The sequence below is a fragment of the Ranitomeya imitator genome, chromosome 2 (assembly GCF_032444005.1).
Source record: "Ranitomeya imitator isolate aRanImi1 chromosome 2, aRanImi1.pri, whole genome shotgun sequence".
NCBI classification, from domain to species: Eukaryota; Metazoa; Chordata; class Amphibia; order Anura; family Dendrobatidae; genus Ranitomeya; species Ranitomeya imitator.
Window position 1 is genome coordinate 572,982,765 of NC_091283.1, and position 21,181 is coordinate 573,003,945.

At 45.5% G+C, this 21,181-nt stretch overlaps 1 protein-coding gene across 1 annotated transcript in view; it reads right to left on the reverse strand.

The window, feature by feature from the left end:
- CASKIN2 (CASK interacting protein 2) overlaps nucleotides 1-21,154 on the reverse strand; it is a 91,137-nt gene extending 69,983 nt beyond the window's left edge. Inside the window, exons 1-2 of the mRNA XM_069752185.1 lie at nucleotides 21,020-21,154; nucleotides 16,457-17,080 (exon numbers count right to left, since the gene is read on the reverse strand). Of these exons, the coding sequence (XP_069608286.1) occupies nucleotides 16,457-16,550 (94 nt within the window). The 5' untranslated portion in view covers nucleotides 16,551-17,080; nucleotides 21,020-21,154. The remainder of the gene's footprint in view (nucleotides 1-16,456; nucleotides 17,081-21,019) is intronic.
- Nucleotides 21,155-21,181: the final 27 nt, after the last annotated feature.

A 21,181-nucleotide genomic window follows, 5' to 3' on the forward strand; every position in this document is an offset into this window, starting at 1 on the left:
AGACCCTCGCAGCAACGCGATCACATCGCGTTGCTGCAGGGGTCTCAGGGAAGCCCGCAGGGAGCCTCCTCCCAGCGCGATGCTTCCCTGCACCGCCGGCACACCGCGGTCATGTTTGATCGCGGTGTGCCGGGGGTTAATGTGCCGGGGGCGGTCCATGACCGCTCCTGGCACATAGTGCCGGATGTCAGCTGCGATAGGCAGCTGACACCCGACCGCGATCGGCTGCGCTCCCCCCGTGAGCGCGGCCGATCGCATATGACGTACTATCCCGTCACTGGGAATTAAGTCCCAGGGCACCTTAACGGGATAGTACGTCATATGGGATTAAGGGGTTAATGATGGCTTTCGTTTAGCTTTTCTGTATGTAAATCCCATTTCCTTTAGGCGCTTTTTTACAGTTTGGTCACAGACGTTGACTCCAGTTTCTACCCATTCGTTCCACATTTGTTTTATTGTGCATTTCCTGTTTGGGAGGCATATTGCTTTGCTTGGTCTACCAGTATGTTTGCCATTAATAACCTTCCCATGTTGCTTGTATTTGGTCCAGATTTTAGACACAGCTGACTGTGAACAACCAACATCTTTTGCAACATTGCGTGATGATTTACCCTCTTTAAGAGTTTGATAATCCTCTCCTTTGTTTCAATTGACATCTCTCATGTTGGAGCCATGATTCATGTCAGTCCACTTGGTGCAAAAGCTCTCCAAGGTGTGATCATTCCTTTTTAGATGCAGACTAACGAGCAGATCTAATTTGATGCAGGTATTATTTTTGGGTATGAAAAGTTACAGGGTGATTCCATAATTTTTCCTCAGAAATAAGTGATTCCATAAATTTTCCCCTATGCTTGGATCGAAAATAAGTAACCATTACTGACTACCACATTTTTTGCTCTTGATTTCTTTTAGTGTTTCTTAAAGCCAGAAAGTTGCCATTTGAAATGACTTTAGTTTTGTGCCATGTCTGTGAACTGCTCTTTTTCTACAAAATTAAAACAACTGAATGAACATCCTCCAAGGCCGGTGATTCCATAACTTTAGCCAGGGGTTGTATGTGTTACCCAGGGAACGCCTGCAGATAAATTATCTTTATCTAGCTACCACCTAAGGGATATAAGGGTTAACGGCCTCAATGTTATCCTTTTGCGTAAGGCCTCTCCCAAGGCTTTATCATTAATCAAGACATCTTTCTGTAGGGATTTAGTGTGAAGCTGAGCCCATTTGACAGCCGGAATACATGATGTCAGTGACCCTAACAGGGACATAGCTTGTCTAAGAGTCATGGAGGGTGTATTAATTGCTTTTAACACCTGATGCTGAATTTGATCTGACTTATCCATAGGATGACGACACTGTTGTGTAGCTGAATCTAACAACAGACCTAAAAACTTTTGAACTTTTAGGGGCTGTAACCGAGATTTTTCATAATTTATTATCCAACCTAGGTGTTAGAAACTTAATTCTAGCTACTCCCAATCGTGATAAGCAATGATCCATTGAATTCCCCACTATGAGGAAATCATCTAAGTAGGGGACAATAAGAATATTGGATTCCCGTAAATGTGCCATGACCTCAACAACTATCTTTGTAAATACCCTAGGGGCAGATGATAGACCGGAGGGAAGTGCCCTCTACTGAAAACGGCGAACCACTCCCCCCATTAAAACCGCCACCCTTAGAAATTTGAAGACACAAAAGAGAATAGTAAAACCAAAAACACTCAGTTTGAAAAAATGTTGCAGTAATCCGCAAGTGCTAGTAAAAAATGTAAAAAACAGGGTATTTGGTTGATACGTTTTTTGCAAAAAATGTATACTAAGCTGCTCTACCAATCTTCACGGTATACCCTTATCAGAGCAGTCCTAACTAATGTATGCAATCCCTATCTGATGTATTTAAAAACCTGATCATCTGTATATAACCTGTGTGAACAGGGTTCAGAGAGGAAAAATCCATGTGTGCATACAGGGTAGAACAGCTTTTGTGCAGATAGCCCAAGAGGAGTGGTGGAACTCCCCAGTCTTGTAGACACAAGAGAACAATTATGGAAACAGGAACACATGGGCTACTTGCACAGTGAACAAGTCTGTATGATCATGTTCACACACCACCAAGAAGCCCATGTGTTCCTGTTTCCATAATTGTTCTCTTGTGTCTACAAGACTGGGGAGTTCCACCACTCCTCTTGGGCTATCTGCACAAAAGCTGTTCTACCCTGTATGCACACATGGATTTTTCCTCTCTGAACCCTGTTCACACAGGTTATATACAGATGATCAGGTTTTTAAATACATCAGATAGGGATTGCATACATTAGTTAGGACTGCTCTGATAAGGGTATACCGTGAAGATTGGTAGAGCAGCTTAGTATACATTTTTTGCAAAAAACGTATCAACCAAATACCCTGTTTTTTACATTTTTTACTAGCACTTGCGGATTACTGCAACATTTTTTCAAACTGAGTGTTTTTGGTTTTACTATTCTCTTTTGTGTCTTCAGGTTTCTTGGTGGTGTGTGAACATGATCATACAGACTTGTTCACTGTGCAAGTAGCCCATGTGTTCCTGTTTCCACCCTTAGAAATTGTTGGAAATCTGCATGGGTGGGTACATGATAATATGCGTCTTTTAAATCCACTACTACCATGAAACAGTTTTTAAACAGCATCTTTATTGTTGAACTGATAGACTTAATTTTGAAGGTATGTTTGACCAGAAATATATTAATGGACCTAAGGTTTATGATGGTCCCAAATGTTTTGTCGGGCTTCTAGATAAGGAATAGGTAGGGGAGAGTAAAACCCTCTTCCTCTTTCAGATCCTGGGACTTCTATCAAGACATTTGCTAGACAAAGAGCTGTCGTCACCTCTGCTTCTAACGCCGACTGTTCAAGGGGAGAAGAGCGCAAGGGAGTCAGTTTAAAATTATCCCGTGGGGTATGACTAAACTCAAGTTTGAGTCCCTGAGATATAGTGTTCCGCACCCAGACGCTAATAGTGATCTCTGCTCATGCTGTGAAAAAGTCTAACAACCTCCTCCCTACCGGAATCACTAGTCATTGGTCTGGCTTCTTTTTCTCCCTCGAGAAACGACGGAACATAAATCCTGTACCTCTTCTATGCTTATCTTCCCATCTAAACCGATCTCCAAGGGGTGAAAATGCACGCTTCCTTCCACGGCCAAATCTCTTCTTGTTGAAGTGACGACGGTAGGACATGGATAAATTAGGGAACTTCTTTTTGTCATCCCCGGCCTTTTCTAGTAGCTCATCCAAGGCTGGACCAAACAAATAATCTCCCTTGCAAGGAATGGCGCAGAGATTTGACCTTGTCTGTATGTTTCCCGGCCAGCATTTCAACCACAGGGCTCTTCTAGCCGCATTAGAGAGTCCTGCCGCTCTAGCCGCCATCTTAACCGAGTCAATAGAAGCGTCTGATAAGAAGGCAGCAGCCTCCTGAATTACTCCTGAATTACCGGTAGAGCACTTTGTAACGGGGTCTACCCAGCTGGGGTACCTCTTTCAGTACCACCCGGTGTTTCAGGAGGTCCACTCTGCTTTGGCTGGAGTCTGAATGAAGGACGCTGGCTGGATTTGCTTGGTTACATGGGCGCATATAAAAGATCACTGCTTCTCCACGTATTTCCAGTCTGACAACACTTTACTCACAGGACACAGAATATATCACACAGATACAGAGGGCAGGCAAATAAAAAAGAAGCAGGCCAGACATACATTACAATAGCCGCAGGTGGCCGGAGCCTGCCGATATTTACTGTGGAAATTACAAAGGTGGTGGGCGGGCAAAAGGGGAATATCGTGTCCCCTCTGCCCAGGGGCGCAGCCTGTGGGCTGATGCATTAGGGACATGCATCTCACATGGAACCTATTATACATACATATAACTGCACAACATATTCTGGGTGCTGAGTGGTTCTGTAACACGTCACACACTTAAAATAGAGTCTCTAGAGGCCCTCTCTTAACTGGGTTTCTAATTGGTCCAGCCAGACCATCATTGACCTGGCCGTGCAAGTTAACGCTACCACTGGTCTTAAGGAACCAGCCGCCATTTCCCAGGTTCCTTTAAGGCAGGTGTCGGCCTTCCTGTCAAGGGGGTCCTTAAGGGTTCCCATATCCTCAAAGGGTAGCGAAGCTCGTTTTGCCACTTTGGCCACTGCCGCATCTAATTTAGGGGCTTTCTCCCAAGTGCTGGGTCATCGAAGGGATATCTGCGTCTTTGCGCTGGTGGTAAGGAACCTTTTTTCTCAGGTTTCTTCCATTCCTTATTAATAAGCTCCTGAATCTTTTCGTTTAGTGGAAAGGCTCTACGCTTCTTTTGCTCCAATCCACTAAACATGATCTCTTCCCTGGACAGCTGAGGTTTGGGTTCTGCTATACCCATCGTCCCTCTGACCGCCTTAACTTATCTATCCGATCAAGGTGCAGACAGAAGCGGGCAGTGTCTTCATCTGATGAGGAGGACGATGGTGCCGAATCGCAGGAGCCTTCATCTCTATCCTCATCCGCCGAAGAATCAGAGTCCAGGGGAGCCTTGTATTTAGAGCTTCCTGCTTGAGACAGGGACTTAATGGACTGTTTAACTTCCACCCTGACCATCTCTTTCAGGCTTGCTGCCACACTAAGGGATTCCTCCGCTACCTGAGGGGGTACAGTAAGGCAATCTAGTCTGTGAAGACCTAATGCCCTCCACCCCTTCCCTGAGACCTCACCGTCTGCTGGATACAGGGGGCACACAGTTTTTTGGGGGCACGAATCGGGTAAGAACTCCACAGAGGGCACATTCTTTGTGATTAGCCTTACCGATGCACTTCTTCCCCTGAAATAAAGAATATGAGGGAGACTGCATCACTGAGTGAACATTCTCATAGATCACTTACCAGTGGCTGCTGAAAAGAAAGATACCGGACTATGAGGGGGATTCTTCCAGGTTGATGCTCTTGATCCTTGTCTGGAGGAGCTTTTACGACCAGACTCATCACTCCTCCTGTCATGGTCCTGCCCTTTGGGCTTTTGACATACCTCATCCAGCAGCTGAGGCAGCGGCTCATGATCTCTCTCCATACCTCACGGAATTGAGGCCAGAAGCAAGGGACCGGACCTGGAGCTCGCTTAAAACCCCTCCTCTGGTCAGCAGACTCGCCAAGCGCTCCCCCTGATTCGCTGTCTGCCCCACCCCCAGGTGCAGGAGATCGGCCGGAGGGCCAGAGTGTGTGTAGCGTGCAAATGCCGGTGGGCGCCACCATCTTGGGGATACTGCGCATGCGCGGAACTCCGAGACCCGGAAACAGATGCCGGCTCCGCCCCAGACGTCACCCGGTGCCCAGCGCTTCCTGTCGGCACTGAGAGCAGCGTAGGACGCCCGGCCAGCCAGCGGTGCACTGGACAGCGCCTCTAACATGCCGCCGCACACCACACAGCCCACAGCACCAGCCATACACCCCGGGAGGAGCAACAACCAGGGGGAAATACTTACCTCGTGCTGGCCTGGAGACAGAACACCACCGGCAACCGCTCCCTGCTGTGAAGGCCACCGCCATCCAGCCCTGCCAGGACCACTGTGACGTCTCCAGGATCTCCACACCGGCCGAGGTAGGAGACCCCCCCGCTACCTGAGTCGGCCGGCCTGGGATCCATGATATATTCTGTAGGATCCAGTCCCTTTAGGAACAGGAAACCAACTGATACGTGGAAGACTTGCTGCCCTTTTGTATTTGTAGGTTTCCTGTTCCTAATGGGCGGATCCCCTCTCTAGTGGTGCTGTCATGGGAGTCTGAATAAAAACCGCTGATAAAACACACAATCATAGAATAGTAACATAGTAACATAGTTAGTAAGGCCGAAAAAAGACATTTGTCCATCCAGTTCAGCCTATATTCCATCATAATAAATCCCCAGATCTACGCCCTTCTACAGAACCTAATAATTGTATGATACAATATTGTTCTGCTCCAGGAAGACATCCAGGCCTCTCTTGAACCCCTCGACTGAGTTCGCCATCACCACCTCCTCAGGCAAGCAATTCCAGATTCCCACTGCCCTAACAGTAAAGAATCCTCTTCTATGTTGGTGGAAAAACCTTCTCTCCTCCAGACGCAAAGAATGCCCCCTTGTGCCCGTCACCTTCCTTGGTATAAACAGATCCTCAGCGAGATATTTGTATTGTCCTCTTATATACTTATACATGGTTATTAGATCGCCCCTCAGTCGTCTTTTTTCTAGACTAAATAATCCTAATTTCGCTAATCTATCTGGGTATTGTAGTTCTCCCATCCCCTTTATTAATTTTGTTGCCCTCCTTTGTACTCTCTCTAGTTCCATTATATCCTTCCTGAGCACCGGTGCCCAAAACTGGACACAGTACTCCATATGCGGTCTAACTAGGGATTTGTACAGAGGCAATATAATGCTTTCATCCTGTGTATCCAGACCTCTTTTAATGCACCCCATGATCCTGTTTGCCTTGGCAGCTGCTGCCTGGCACTGGCTGCTCCAGGTAAGTTTATCATTAACTAGGATCCCCAAGTCCTTCTCCCTGTCAGATTTACCCAGTGGTTTCCCGTTCAGTGTGTAATGGTGATATTGATTCCTTCTTCCCATGTGTATAACCTTACATTTATCATTGTTAAACCTCATCTGCCACCTTTCAGCCCAAGTTTCCAACTTATCCAGATCCATCTGTAGCAGAATACTATCTTCTCTTGTATTAACTGCTTTACATAGTTTTGTATCATCTGCAAAAATCGATATTTTACTATGTAAACCTTCTACCAGATCATTAATGAATATGTTGAAGAGAACAGGTCCCAATACCGACCCCTGCGGTACCCCACTGGTCACAGCGACCCAGTTAGAGACTATACCATTTATAACCACCCTCTGCATTCTATCACTAAGCCAGTTACTAACCCATTTACACACATTTTCCCCCAGACCAAGCATTCTCATTTTGTGTACCAACCTCTTGTGCAGCACGGTATCAAACGCTTTGGAAAAATCGAGATATACCACGTCCAATGACTCACCGTGGTCCAGCCTATAGCTTACCTCTTCATAAAAACTGATTAGATTGGTTTGACAGGAGCGATTTCTCAAACCCATGCTGATATGGAGTTAAACAGTTATTCTCATTGCGATAATCCAGAATAACATCCCTCAGAAACCCTTCAAATATTTTACCAACAATAGAGGTTAGACTTACTGGCCTATAATTTCCAGGTTCACTTTTAGAGCCCTTTTTGAATATTGGCACCACATTTGCTATGCGCCAGTCCTGCGGAATAACATTGGACAGAACTCAATCCAGTGTTTTAATCGGATTGCATTCGTCCAATATCATGGTAAATGGGAATGAGCCCTTAGAAGGACTGTCCTGACTGAGGGCGTGAGTACCCGAACCGAAGGCTTCATGATCACTGCGAATCTGTCAGTTTGGATCCTCAGGCATGTATCCGGGATAGTATCTGTAATACGGGATCATGCATCTGGCCTCAGGCGCATATTTTGTCCATATTTGCTTTATTGTATGTAATTAAAGGAGGATCGCAACTCTGTATAAAGGAGAGTGGATCTCTCCAAACTTTCATCAGACTCTTACTTTTAGATGTAGGCATTCAAATAATAAAAACAGTAAAAATTTACAATACTTCAGCTGTAAACCAGAGCTTAAGCCTATGCGATAACCTGAGTGTGTTCTGAGCATACTAAGGCCACGTTGACTCGTTCAGTATTTGGTCAGTATTTTACGTCAGTATTTGTAAGCCAAAACCAGGAGTGGGTGATACAGAAGTGGGGACGTGTTTCCATTATACTTTTCCTAATTGTTTCTCTCCTGGTTTTGCCTTACAGATAATGAAGTAAAATACTGACCAAATACGGAATATGTGAACGTGGCCTAACGGAGTATTTGATCCCTATTTTTTATAGTGTGAACATACCCCTAGGGTTCAAAAGAAAAACTAATTAAAGTGTGCCAACTTTTTTGTTTTAAAAGGAAAACAAGTGTAATTAATATAGATCTGTAATATGCAAGTGCATTTACAGTGGAAGAATTAGACCCCAGTCAAATGCAGGACATGGGAATTATGCCTGCTGCTCCATAGAGGTGCAGATCTTCACTACATTAGGGCTACACTGTGACGTGTTGAGCAAAATTCAGATCTCTGTATCCCATATATCATTTCCTACATTATCACAGCGACCTACACCAAACGTGTTGGATTTTCTGTTGCTGGCCACAAATGTAACGTTTTCCACTTGCCAGAAACTTCAATGCAAGTCACAAGTGATTTACCTGCTTTTTGGCTGTGCTGCTTTTTTTTTTTTAATTCAAACAGCAAAACAGATTTAAAATGGTTATGGGACAGCAAGTTGCAAACATGTTGTACAAATATTTTTAGTTGTGAGACTCTTTAGAGAATTGCTGTTGTATTGCTGTGTAGCCCTAGCCTGTATGATATTTAACTGAACATAATGAGGTTTTCTGGTAAGTTTCTGTACTCCAAAAGGATGCACAGGTTAAATATAACACAATTATTTTAACTTGCCCTCCGCAGCAATACTTCCCCACTGACTGATCTGCTCCTTGGCAGCAATGCTTCCCTGTTGATGGATCTGGCCCTCCGCAGCAGTGCTTCCCTGATGACGGATCTGGCCCTCCGCAGCAATGCATCCACAATGACGGATCTGGCCCTCCGCAGGAATGCTTCCACGATGACGGATCTGGCCCTCTGCAGCAAGGCTTCCACAATGACGGATCTGGCCCTCCGCATCAATGCTTCCCTGATGACGGATCTGGCCCTCCACAGAAATGCTTCCAAGATGACGAATCTGGCCCTCCGTAGCAATGCTTCCATGATGACGTATCTGGCCCTCCACAGCAATGCTTCCCTGATGAGGGAACTGGCCCTCCGCAGCAATGCTTCCCGCTGACTGATCTGGCCCCGCTCCGCATCAATGCTTTCCCGCTGATGGATCTGGCCCTCCGCAGCAATGCTTCCACGATGACGGATCTGTCCCTCCGCAGCAATGCTTCCCTGATGACGGATCTGGCCCTCTGCAAAAATGCTTCCTTGATGGCAGATCTGGCCCTCCGCAGTAATGCTTCATGGATGACAGATCTGGTCCTCCGCAGCAATGCTTCCCTAATGACGGATCTGGCCCTCCACAGCAATGCTTCCCTGATGACGGATCTGGCCCTCCACAGCAATGCTTGATGGATGATGGATCTGCCCTCCACAGCAATGCTTAATGGACGATGGATCTGCCCCTCCACAGCAATGCTTCATGGATGACAGATCTGGCCCTCCGCAGCAATGCTTCCCTAATGACGGATCTGGCCCTCAGCATCAATGCTTCCCTGATGACGGATCTGGCCCTCCGTAGCAATGCTTCCCTAATGACTGATCTGGCCCTCAGCATCAATGCTTCCCTGATGACGGATCTGGCCCTCCGCAGCAATGCTTCCTCCGGAAAGTATTCAGAACCCTTTAAATTTTTCACTGTTTCATTGCAGCCATTTAGTAAATTCAAAAAAGTTAATTTTTTCTCATTAATGTACACTCTGCAGCCCATTTTGACTGAAAAAAAACAAATGTAGAAATTTTTGCATATTTATTAAAAATGTCTCTATATAAAAGCTCATGTTAAAAATCGCATTGAATTCGGATGAAATTCGGATGCTAGGTGTGAAAAATCTGATTGTACTCGCATAAAAAAAATAAAAAAAATGCATGACACTTGCATTACACTCATCCGACTCTCCTGCATCAAAATTGGACCGATTTAAAAATCACTAGTGTGACTCCAGCCTAACTGGAATACTCAGCACACGGAGGTGGCCATAATACGCTTGGCTGAAACTGGCCTAAGGCTTAGAGCTGCTGTCTTTTCCAATGTAAATATACGGGTATTGCATGCCCGTCTGGCATCAGTCACAGGACTGCCAGTCTTAAAATCCAATAGAAGCCTTACAGAGAAGCGTTATTCATCAGTATAGAGACACCATATATGGCAGTGTGCATTCTGTGGACAGCACGCTCAACGTGAGCCAACTTCCTTTTCAACAGTGTACGAGACTTCTATTCAAAGAATACAGACCATAAACATAGCATATATCCGATTACAGTCCCTGCCGAGAGACACACACTCCCCCGCAGCTACCCTGTACTATTAAAAACATAAAATTCATAAAATATAATAGCACAAAATAATGCCTAAACGAAAAAATGGAACCTGACAAGAGTTGTTGTTACAGCCTTTTTTTATACCATTTTTTTCTTTGCCTTTAGAAAGGTATCAGCGTTTTATAAACTGGAATAAAAGTTGAGTAACATTTCACATAATATAAATAAAGTCTGTCACCTCATAAACCGCTAACTAAACTATTTATATGGGTCTGTAGTGAACTTAGCCCCTAAAGCCGGTGTGGGGAACCTTTTTTGCTCTGCCAAGGCCTATTTGGACCATCATTCGGGGGCCGTACAAAATTGTCACCTTGAGAATGATACTGGCATATTTGGTCAAGCATTTTATTAGTCCACCCGTATGTTACAGCTGGAGCGGCTGCTCTTCGGTGCACCTCCGATGTGAGGGGCATGGATGATGTTGCTACCTGTAACTGTTTTTTCAGGTTACGTCCGTCTGGAGCGCAGGCGACACTTTGCGGTAAATTTTGTAAAGAACTCACAGCAATTAGTCGTACCGAACATAGATGTATATAACCCTGCAGGTCTCCCGACAATGGGAAATTCATCACTGCTCACATTACATAGAACCCAAGCCGGGGGAGATCTGCAGTACGGTAAATACATTACATGAGACACGGGGGTGCGGACAACAGAAGACATGGGGATGCGGACTGCACATCACAGGAGACACGGAGCTGCAGACTACACATCATGGGAGACACGGAGCTGCAGACTACACATCATGGGAGACACGGAGCTGCAGACTACGCATCATGGGAGACACGGAGCTGCAGACTACACATCATGGGAGACACGGAGCTGCAGACTACGCATCATGGGAGACACGGAGCTGCAGACTACGCATCACGGGAGACAAAGGGCTGCGGAGTACACATCACAGAAGACACGGGGATACAGTATATACATCACTAGAGAGACATGGGGCTATAGTATACACATCAAAGAAAACACTTTGGGGCTGCGGCATTGACATCATTACTGTCATCACTACTTTGGGCCTTTAGAAAGTCCCTAAACCAGGGTAAGAGGGAAAAAAAGACAAGTGCAGCTCTTCCTCTGAGCGTAATACGTTTTTACCAACAGTAAAAAAAGTCTTTTAGTTGTGATTATGCTCACCTTCAATCGGTAAGAAATGTATGTTGAGATTCTCAAGGAATCAATTCTTAAAGGTACCTTCACACATAACGATATCGTTAACGATATCGTTGCTTTTTGTGACGTAGCAACGATATCGTTAACGAAATCTTTATGCGTGACAGCGACCAACGATCAGGCCCCTGCTGGGAGATCGTTGGTCGCTGGGGAAAGTCCAGGACTTTATTTCGTCGCTGGCTCTCCCGCTGACATCGCTGAATCGGCGTGTGTGATGCCGATTCAGCGATGTCTTCACTGGTAACCAGGGTAAACATCGGGTTACTAAGCGCAGGGCCACGCTTAGTAACCCGATGTTTACCCTGGTTACCAATGTAAAAGTAAAAAAAAAAACACTACATACTTACATTCCTGTCACGTTCCTCAGCATCAGCTTCCCTGGGTCCCCCAGTGTCAGCACCGGCCGGCCGTAAAGCAAAGCACAGCGGTGACGTCACCGCTCTGCTTTCCGGCAAGCGCGCTTACACAGAGCAGGGAAGCTGACGCTGGGGGACGCAACAGGAATGTAAGTATGTAGTGTTTTTTTTTTACTTTTACAATGGTAACCAGGGTAAACATCGGGTTACTAAGCGCGGCCCTGCGCTTAGTAACCCAATGTTTACCCTGGTTACCCGGGGACTTCGGGATCCTTGGTCGCTGGAGAGCTGTCTGTGTGATAGCTCTCCAGCGACGCTGCAGCGATCGACATAGTTGTCTAGATCGCTGCAGCATCGCTTAATGTGACGGTACCTTTAGTTAACTGGTGTCCCTCTGGTGGAGGTGTGAATTGTATCCATGTCACACTAAGGGACGCTGCAGCGATTCCGACAACGATCCGGATCGCTGCAGCGTCGCTGTTTGGTCGCTGGAGAGCTGTCACACAGACATCTTTCCAGCGACCAACGATGCCGGTAACCAGGGTAAACATCGGGTTACTAAGCGCAGGGCCGCGCTTAGTAACCCGATGTTTACCCTGGTTACCATCGTTAAAGTAAAAAAACAAACACTACATACTTACCTACCGCTGTCTGTCCTCGGCGCTGTGCTTCTCTGTACTGGCTGTGAGCACAGCGGCCAGAAAGCAGAGCGGTGACGTCACCGCTGTGCTTTCCGGCTGCCCGGCGCTCACAGCCAGAGCAGATAAGCAGAGCGCCGAGGACAGACAGCGGTAGGTAAGTATGTAGTGTTTGTTGTTTTACTTTAACGATGGTATCCAGGGTAAACATCGGGTTACTAAGCGCGGCCCTGCGCTTAGTAACCCGATGTTTACCCTGGTTACCAGCGAAGACATCGCTGAATCGGCGTCACACACACCGATTCAGCGATGTCAGCGGGAGAGCCAGCGGCGAAATAAAGTTCTGGCCTTTCTTCCCCGACCAGCGATATCACAGCAGGGGCCTGATCGCTGCTGCCTGTCACACTGGACGATATCGCTAGCCAGGACGTTGCAACGTCACGGATCGCTAGCGATATCGTCCAGTGTGACGGTACCTTAAGGCAACTCTCCTCCGTGTCTTGTATAATCCAATAAGGTGTGCAGCTCACTTTGGAGAACTATGTGTCGATCCTGCTTCGGATCTACATAGGTGGTGAATTCAAAGGGGAAAATAAACTCCAAGCGAATGTGGCGCTAATCACCTTAGGATTTTTTTAATACATCCACTTCCAGTGAAAAACTATTACTAAAAGATCATTTATTTTTTTTATTTAGTGCTTTTGTATGTTGATTGTTTTTTTTGTTACCTGATGAAGGCTGGACAGCAAAAATAGCAGCTGAAACGCGTTGTACTGTATTTTAAATATTATAGATATATATATATATTTATTTAAAATACAGTACAACGCGTTTCAGCTGCTATTTTACTGTACAGCCTTCATCAGGTAACAAAAAAAACAATCAACATACAAAAGCACTAAATAGAAAAAATAAATGATCTTTTAGTAATAGTTTTTCACTGGAAGTGGATGTATTAAAAAAATCCTAAGGTGATTAGCGCCACATTCGCTTGGAGTTTATTTTCCCTTTGAAATCACTACTTCGGGACTACTGTATCACTACTGTCTTCTACTGCAGGACGGGAGCGCAAAGCACGCTAACTCATCCCACAAAGTATGTCCTGATGCCGACACTGGCCAGAATGAGGACATAATCTTTCATTGCATGTGTGTCAGCATTCAGTAGTGATGAAATTAAAGAGCCATTATCTAATATACGTACCTTAAAAATTGTTGTATAAAGTTTACTTTATTTTTGTACATTTCAGTTTATTTTTACTGTATATCTATAAAGTGATATAAAGCGTTTATAATACCCAAAATTGATATTGAAGCAAAATAAAGCTTTATAGAGAATGATTATATATAAAAATATTATATGGTATGTTATGTTACATATCGGCAAAAATGCCTATAAAAATGAGTCATGTTTTGTTACGAAAACGAAAATATTGGAATGTACTTTTTCTATATCTTTAAAACGATATGAAGCGTTTGATACGCTTAAAATTGTTAATGAAACAATACAAAGTCTTATAAACACCCATTATATGTCAAATGTCTATTATAATATGGAATATTATATGTTATATGATACCTAATGACAAACAATGCCTTCAAACTTGAATCTTGTTATGTTGCTAAAATGAAAATAAAAACATTGGAAAAGAAATTAAAGAGCCAGTGGCTGGCAAACACAGCTTAGTACGCAAATTGAGAGGGGTGTAACAGCACTCTAAGCACCTTGTCTATGCCAAGATGTACCAAAGCTTCCTCATTTGCATGGAACTTTTTTTCATACCTGTATAATTGGTTTAGTCTGCATTTTTTTTTTAGGGCGACAGACTCCTTTAAGTGTACAGACATCATAACTCACCGGTACCTACCATACCCCTACGGTGGCATTACCTGATATTTTACACTGGCTGACTTCGTGGCGCCGCCTAAAGTGCCCCATTTCTAAATCTAGAATGGAGGTGGGTACAGAATATTCCACAGAATCCGTTCTAGTCTACTAACACTACCGAGCTTTCTATGTTTATTACACACAAGCTACATAATGGAGGAGATATAATAGAGGCACTGGAGCAGAGAATAACAGAATAGGTGACACACGCTAGTTCCTTCTTGGACTCAGTTCATGGCACGCACATTCTAGTAAATGTTTAACGCTCTGCGATGTGAGCTGCCATAGAGAGGTCAGTGTGTGACATGAGGGCGACGCGGTGTACGTGTGACACTGCGAACACTGGTGCGCTCTGTATAAAAGTCATTGGCATCAGTGCATCTCCACACGCAGGCCTCTCATTTATCAATGTCACCAAGCTAGTCGTCACACAATGCAGACAGGCTCATTCAATGTCTCACTACAATGCCACGCTCATGACCACTTGATGTGTACAAGCCTCGATTGACCATCGTACACTGGAGACAATGCGACAGCATCATTACTTTTGGAATCAGTTCTCCATGACAGTGGATTTAAATACCGTAGGTTGTCAGAGAAATAAAAAAAAAAAAATTAAACTACGGTAACTGCAAGAAATCATGAAAATAAAAAGATAACATACTGTTAAATCCCCTACTGCTCCTTCCCTAATGCACCAGTGGCACCTGTCAGTCTGCACGACATCACAGGCCTTGGAGGTGATGCAGTCACATGTGGCTCACGACCACTGCGACCAGGCACATAACAGGCATGTGCTGTACATGCCAGCATGCGAGGCCAGTGATTGGCAGCAGTAGTCATGTATAACATATCATAGCTCTAGACACAGAAGCAAAAAGACAGGCAGGATGTCCACTTCTGCTGTACAACAAGGCTCGTGTATTCTAGGTTGTGATTCAGTCTTTAAAAAAAAACTGGGCACACATTTTACCATACTTAGAAACGCTGTTCTTCTGTTTGGACGTGTCTGAAAACTGCATATTTTCCAATTTATTTAAACACACAGGTGTCATATCAACTCAAATTGCACATTTAGGTACTTGTTATTTTTCTTAATAAAAGCTGGTCTTTAAACGAAAGCAGCTGCACTAGCTCCTACATTCTCTGGGAATAAGTACCGTAGTTATGGTACAGCATAGCAATATGCCATAAGTTACCTATTTCACCTTCCTTTGTTATTAATTACATACAGTCTCCTGCAAAATAAATCTCCTCCTGAATGGGAGGAGATACAAATTAGATATTAGAAAACTTTTCGACAGCGAGGGTAAGCAACGAGTGGAACAGGCTGCCAGGAGAGGTGGCGAGTTCTCCTTCAATGGAAGTCTTCAATAATACAGGTGGGACAGACATCTGTCTGAGATGGTTTAATGAATCCTGCATTGAGCAGGGGGTTGGACACAAAGACCCTGGACACTAACATTCTATGATAAATTGCATACAGTAACTAACTTGTATGGTGTAATTCAGTTGAGCAAAGTGTGGCACGCAGGCCACATTCAATCCTCTGGCAGTTCCAGTCTGGCCCAAGGACTTAGACAGCTGAAGGTAAGAAAATAGAGGCTCACGGGCTGCATCATGCAGCTTCCCTCCCCTGCCCGACATCAATGCTATCTGCATCCTCGTGATAAAGATAGCTGTGAGTAAAATGGCGGAGGAGGCAGCCACCTGCTCCTTCTTCCACCATTCAACATGTGTGATTGCAACAGCAGAAGCGATGACGTCCTCTATCACGTCTGCTGAGTGTAGCATCAGTGAACACAGCAAAGACCAGAGCAGAGTGGCAGGGGAACAGGAGCGAGGTGAGTATATGTTATTCTTTTTTTTTTTTTTATATATATGTATGAATGTGTGTGGGATGTATGTCTGTATATAGGGAGGCTATGTGTGGGATCATACTGTATCTAGTGTGTGCTATGTGTGGGATCATATTGTATATAGATGGGCAGTGTGGGTACTCCAACTGTATTTATGGGGTGGTAGCATACTTTGTTCTGCTGAATGTTAAGCAATACAAATATAAAATATTAATAAGTTAATAATATTGAGCAGTTTTAATTTAAGCCTGTTGATTCGGAACTCCACAACAGTCGCAGTCTCTCACGTAGCCCCTTGAGAAAATGAATTGCCCACCCCTGCTGTAACTTACTGTTTTTTGATGTCCGAACTTTTGCCAGCAGCTTCTGTACAGTGCCAACATCCCCGCTCTTCACAGCTTGGATAAGTTCATTCTCCCGACCCATCGCCAGAAACTATAAAGTCATCTCCTGATCCCTGCCCATAGATTTCCAAAAATTCCCAGGTGGTATCCTCTCAAAGTATTGTCCACATACACTAACGTGCCATTTCCAAGATTATAGAATGTGAAGCCTTTTTATTTGAGTCAATGCGAGCTTAGAAATTCTGGAAGAAAACATTAACCTTGGGGGAAAATGTTGAGGTTTCCAGAGCTGAATTCCCCCTTCTGACCGGCGGTCACTTGGATACCTCCCATATCACACGCAGACAAAAAGAAACACCAACTCCAGCCCAAGGTCCATGTGCCACGGCAAGCTGCAAAGTTATGGAGTGCTCCATCAGATAAACCTCAAGTCTTGGAATAACAAAATCAATCTTGGATTATTGCTCAAAGTTCCTTCATGTTGTTTAAGGAAAGCTCTTTGACCCTTCGTCACTCCATTATACTTTCTCTTTACCTAAGATCCCAGGGACTATGTGTTTTGTACTCGAGGGAAGAAATCGCTTATTCTTCCTTGGGCGGGAAATGATGTCACTGTATGGAAAGAAAAAAAGCAAATATTTGTGTTACTGTTACAGACTTACACCTAGTAACCCCTTTAAGAAACACGCATAGACCTGCTCCTTTCCTTATGTGCTTGTAAATTATGGAGGTGTGTACTGTATCAACCTGTCATGTATGCCAAGCGTGCTTACCGTCAGTAAAAGTGTCCGCCCATTATGACATCAGCATAGTACAAGGATGTCCCACCGGCTAATAATACCGCAATGTATTACGCAAATACCTAACCTTTTGTGGCTGCCTTCTATTATGTATGCACACCTGTCGATAGGAAGGGGTTAAAATTAACCCATAGAGGCCCTTTCTTCCTGCTCTACATCCAGGCAGCTGGATCCCATTCATAAAGCCGGAGACAGGAACCCCCTCTGTACGCACACCATCCCACCCCGTTGACTGCATGTGAATGTAAGGAAGCTGCGGCACAACTTGTTGAGAACCACCTTACAGCACCAGGGCGAAAAGGTCCTAAAATAGTCAGGGCTGACACAAACCAGTTTACCAAGCCATGGGCATGAAAGCGGATATTCCCCCCTCTGGCTTTTATCAGAGACACTGCAGATCTGCTTATGATTCAGCACCATGCTTTGCATGCCCGTTGCTGGGCAGGGACAAGGTTACATCAAACCAGACGAGACATGTTAATGTACCAGCTACACATAAAACCGGAGACATGTAAGAGAATGAAGCAGACAAGTAACGCCGGGTTTATAGTTGCAGAAATTGGCCTCGCTCATACAGACGTGATGATTTATTACTGGCATGATGGTGTCAACCGGACATTTACAGGACTTTTTTTTAGCTAACATAGCAAAATTATTATGGCTCACTATCTAGTTTTAATTATTAGATTTAGAAAAATAGCAGAAAGGAAAAAATATCAAGACATAGAGAAGAATAAAACTTTCATTTGGGAGATCCTAGGCAGCCAAAATGTGGTCACATAACACATCCTTCCCAATTGGACTACAAAGGGGTTATGGGGTGATCCACAGGGAACCTGGGACTTGCAGACATAATACGGCGAAGTGCTAGCATATTATAGCTGCCTAAAAACAAGCCAAGGATAAATGATGATGGACACGCACTGACCCCGCTTAAGCCTCTTTCACACTTCCGTCGGTACGGGGCCGTCGCAAACCGTCGGCCCGATGGAGGTTGTGCAAAATAGTGCACAACGTGGGCAGCGGATGCAGTTTTCAGACGCATCCGCTGCCCATTTTGCAGTCCGGGGAGGAGGGGGCGGAGTTTCGAAAATGGCAGATGCGTCTCACAAAAAAAGTTACATTGAACTTTTATTGTGACGACGGTCCGCCAATTACCGACGCATCGAGTGCACGACGTATGGAACGTGTGTCCATACGTCGTGATGCGTCGGTAATACAAGTCTATGTGCAAAAAACGCATCCTGCGGGCAACTTTGCAGGATGGGTTTTTTTTTCACAGAACGACGCATTGCGACGTTCACATTCCGATGGAAGTGTGAAAGAGGCCTTACCTCATGATATGGGGGTAAAACCAGAAAAGCGCTTTAAAAAGGTACGCTCCTATGGCGTGACCATAAACCGCAAAACCCTAGGGGAATGGTGTTACAGGCAAAAGTCATGCTGATTTGGCCCCACTTTTATGCAGAAGTCGCATTGTGGTAGTGTTCTTAAATGGGGTTTTTCATTTTCAGAAAAACTGTCAGCAGGGAAAGTTTTGCTTGACGACAGGGACATTATGAAAACATAGAACCCCATTAAGGGACAATCGATTTGATCCAAATTTGCCTCCCGCTGCTCCCACAAAAAAATAAAATAAATCTGAAAAATATCCAATCTGCCAGTAATGTGGAGTTATTAAGAGCAAAAAAAACAATGGCAAACAGTCATATTTTATTCTAGGACGATCAAGACACATGAGGAAAACGAGAATTACCGATAGTATCCTAACAAAACATCTGTGTATGTAATTAGCCACCTTTTCATGATTTTGTCCCGATTTGCCAGAAATGAGAGTGTGCAAACGCTAAATTCAAGGCTGGGGCTACACGGCAACTTTTGTTGCAAGTCATTACGATCAGACAGCCAGTAATGCTCATCAACGGGGCCACCGGGCAGACCCATCGCGGCCACTGGGTAGACCCAACGCGGCCACTGGGCAGACCCAACACGGCCACTGTGTAGACCCAACGCGACCACTGGGTAGACCCAACGCGGCCACCGGGCAGACGCAACGCGCTTTTCTTAAACAGGCCAACTGCACCTCCACCATGGCCAAAAACGGCGCTCACAGGTTTGTGTGTCACTTGACACTGCACAACAATTTACCTTATTAGGCGAGGCCATTACCTAACCCACCGAATCCGACCATTTGATTTGTTTCCACGCAGACATCAGCACAATCAGCTATTTTGTAGTGGAATTTGTAAAGTGTAAACGCACCTTTAGTAGTAAAAGGAAAAGCAAACACAACCATGAAGAACTATGAGCCTACAAAGGAGGAGGAGGGGAGTGCGGAGAGGCACAAAACAAACATTCCTAAAAAGGACCGGGACCATTAACCATTCCACTGCCATACGTGAAGAAATAAACTCAAGTTGCAGAGCAAAAAAATAAATAAATCTATATAGAATTCTATACCTATTAAGTTTTTCTATACACCTGTAAAAATCTGTGCACCATTGGCGGTCATGGTTGTGGGACTACACTATGGAGGTCATAAATCAATATCATTAACAGCCAATCACATCACAACTGTCACTATTAAAATGTAAGGTGGTGACTGGTTGCTATGGGTGACTGCAGCACTCTTGCTCTGCACTGGTTGCCATGGGTAATTGCAGCACTCTTGCTCTGCATCGGTTGCTGTGGGTGACTGCAGCTCTCTTGCGCTGCACCGGTTGCTATGGGTAACTGCAGCTCTCTTGCGCTGCACCGGTTACTATAGGTAAGTGCAGCACTCTTGCGCTGCACTGGTTGCTATAGGTAACTGCAGCACTCTTGCTCTGCACCGGTTGCTATGGGTGACTGCAGCTCTTGCTCTGCACCAGTTGCTATGGGTGACTGCAGCACTCTTGCTCTGCACCAGTTGCTATGGGTGACTGCAGCACTCTTGCTCTGCACCAGTTGCTATGGGTGACTGCAGCACTCTTGCTCTGCACCAGTTGCTATGGGTGACTGCAGCACTCTTGCTCTGCACCAGTTGCTATGGGTGACTGCAGCACTCTTGCTCTGCACCAGTTGCTATGGGTGACTGCAGCACTCTTGCTCTGCACCAGTTGCTATGGGTGACTGCAGCACTCTTGCTCTGCACCAGTTGCTATGGGTGACTGCAGCACTCTTGCTCTGCACTGGTTGCCATGGGTAATTGCAGCACTCTTCCTCTGCATCGGTTGCTGTGGGTGACTGCAGCTCTCTTGCGCTGCACCGGTTACTATAGGTAAGTGCAGCACTCTTGCGCTGCACCGGTTGCTATAGGTAACTGCAGCACTCTTGCTCTGCACCGGTTGCTATGGGTGACTGCAGCTCTTGCTCTGCACCAGTTGCTATGGGTGACTGCAGCTCTTGCTCTGCACCAGTTGCTATGGGTGACTGCAGCACTCTTGCTCTGCACCAGTTGCTATGGGTGACTGCAGCACTCTTGCTCTGCACCAGTTGCTATGGGTGACTGCAGCACTCTTGCTCTGCACCAGTTGCTATGGGTGACTGCAGCACTCTTGCTCTGCACCGGTCTAGCACTTCTACATAGGCACAGAGGCAGCGGAACTGGAGCTCACAATGGGGCAGTGCCCACTACAGCCAGCTCTGCGCACAGCGCCCCCTTCTCCCCCCTCTGCCAGGTCTTTGATGTCTCCCACATAGAATAAAACTCAGAGGACAGAGCACGGAGTAGGAGCACGGAGTAGGTCAGGAGAAGGCGCTGAGAACTCACCCGCCGCCTGAGGCAGACCCGGAGCCTTTGTGCTGAGCCCGCAGCTGACTTTGTGGGAAGTTTTGGTCGGGAGTCAGGCAGCCAGCTCCGCTCTATCCCAGCAGCAGGAAATCCCTCCCTTTCCTTGTGCTCCTGTCGGCTGCCTTCCTCCTCCAGTCCTGC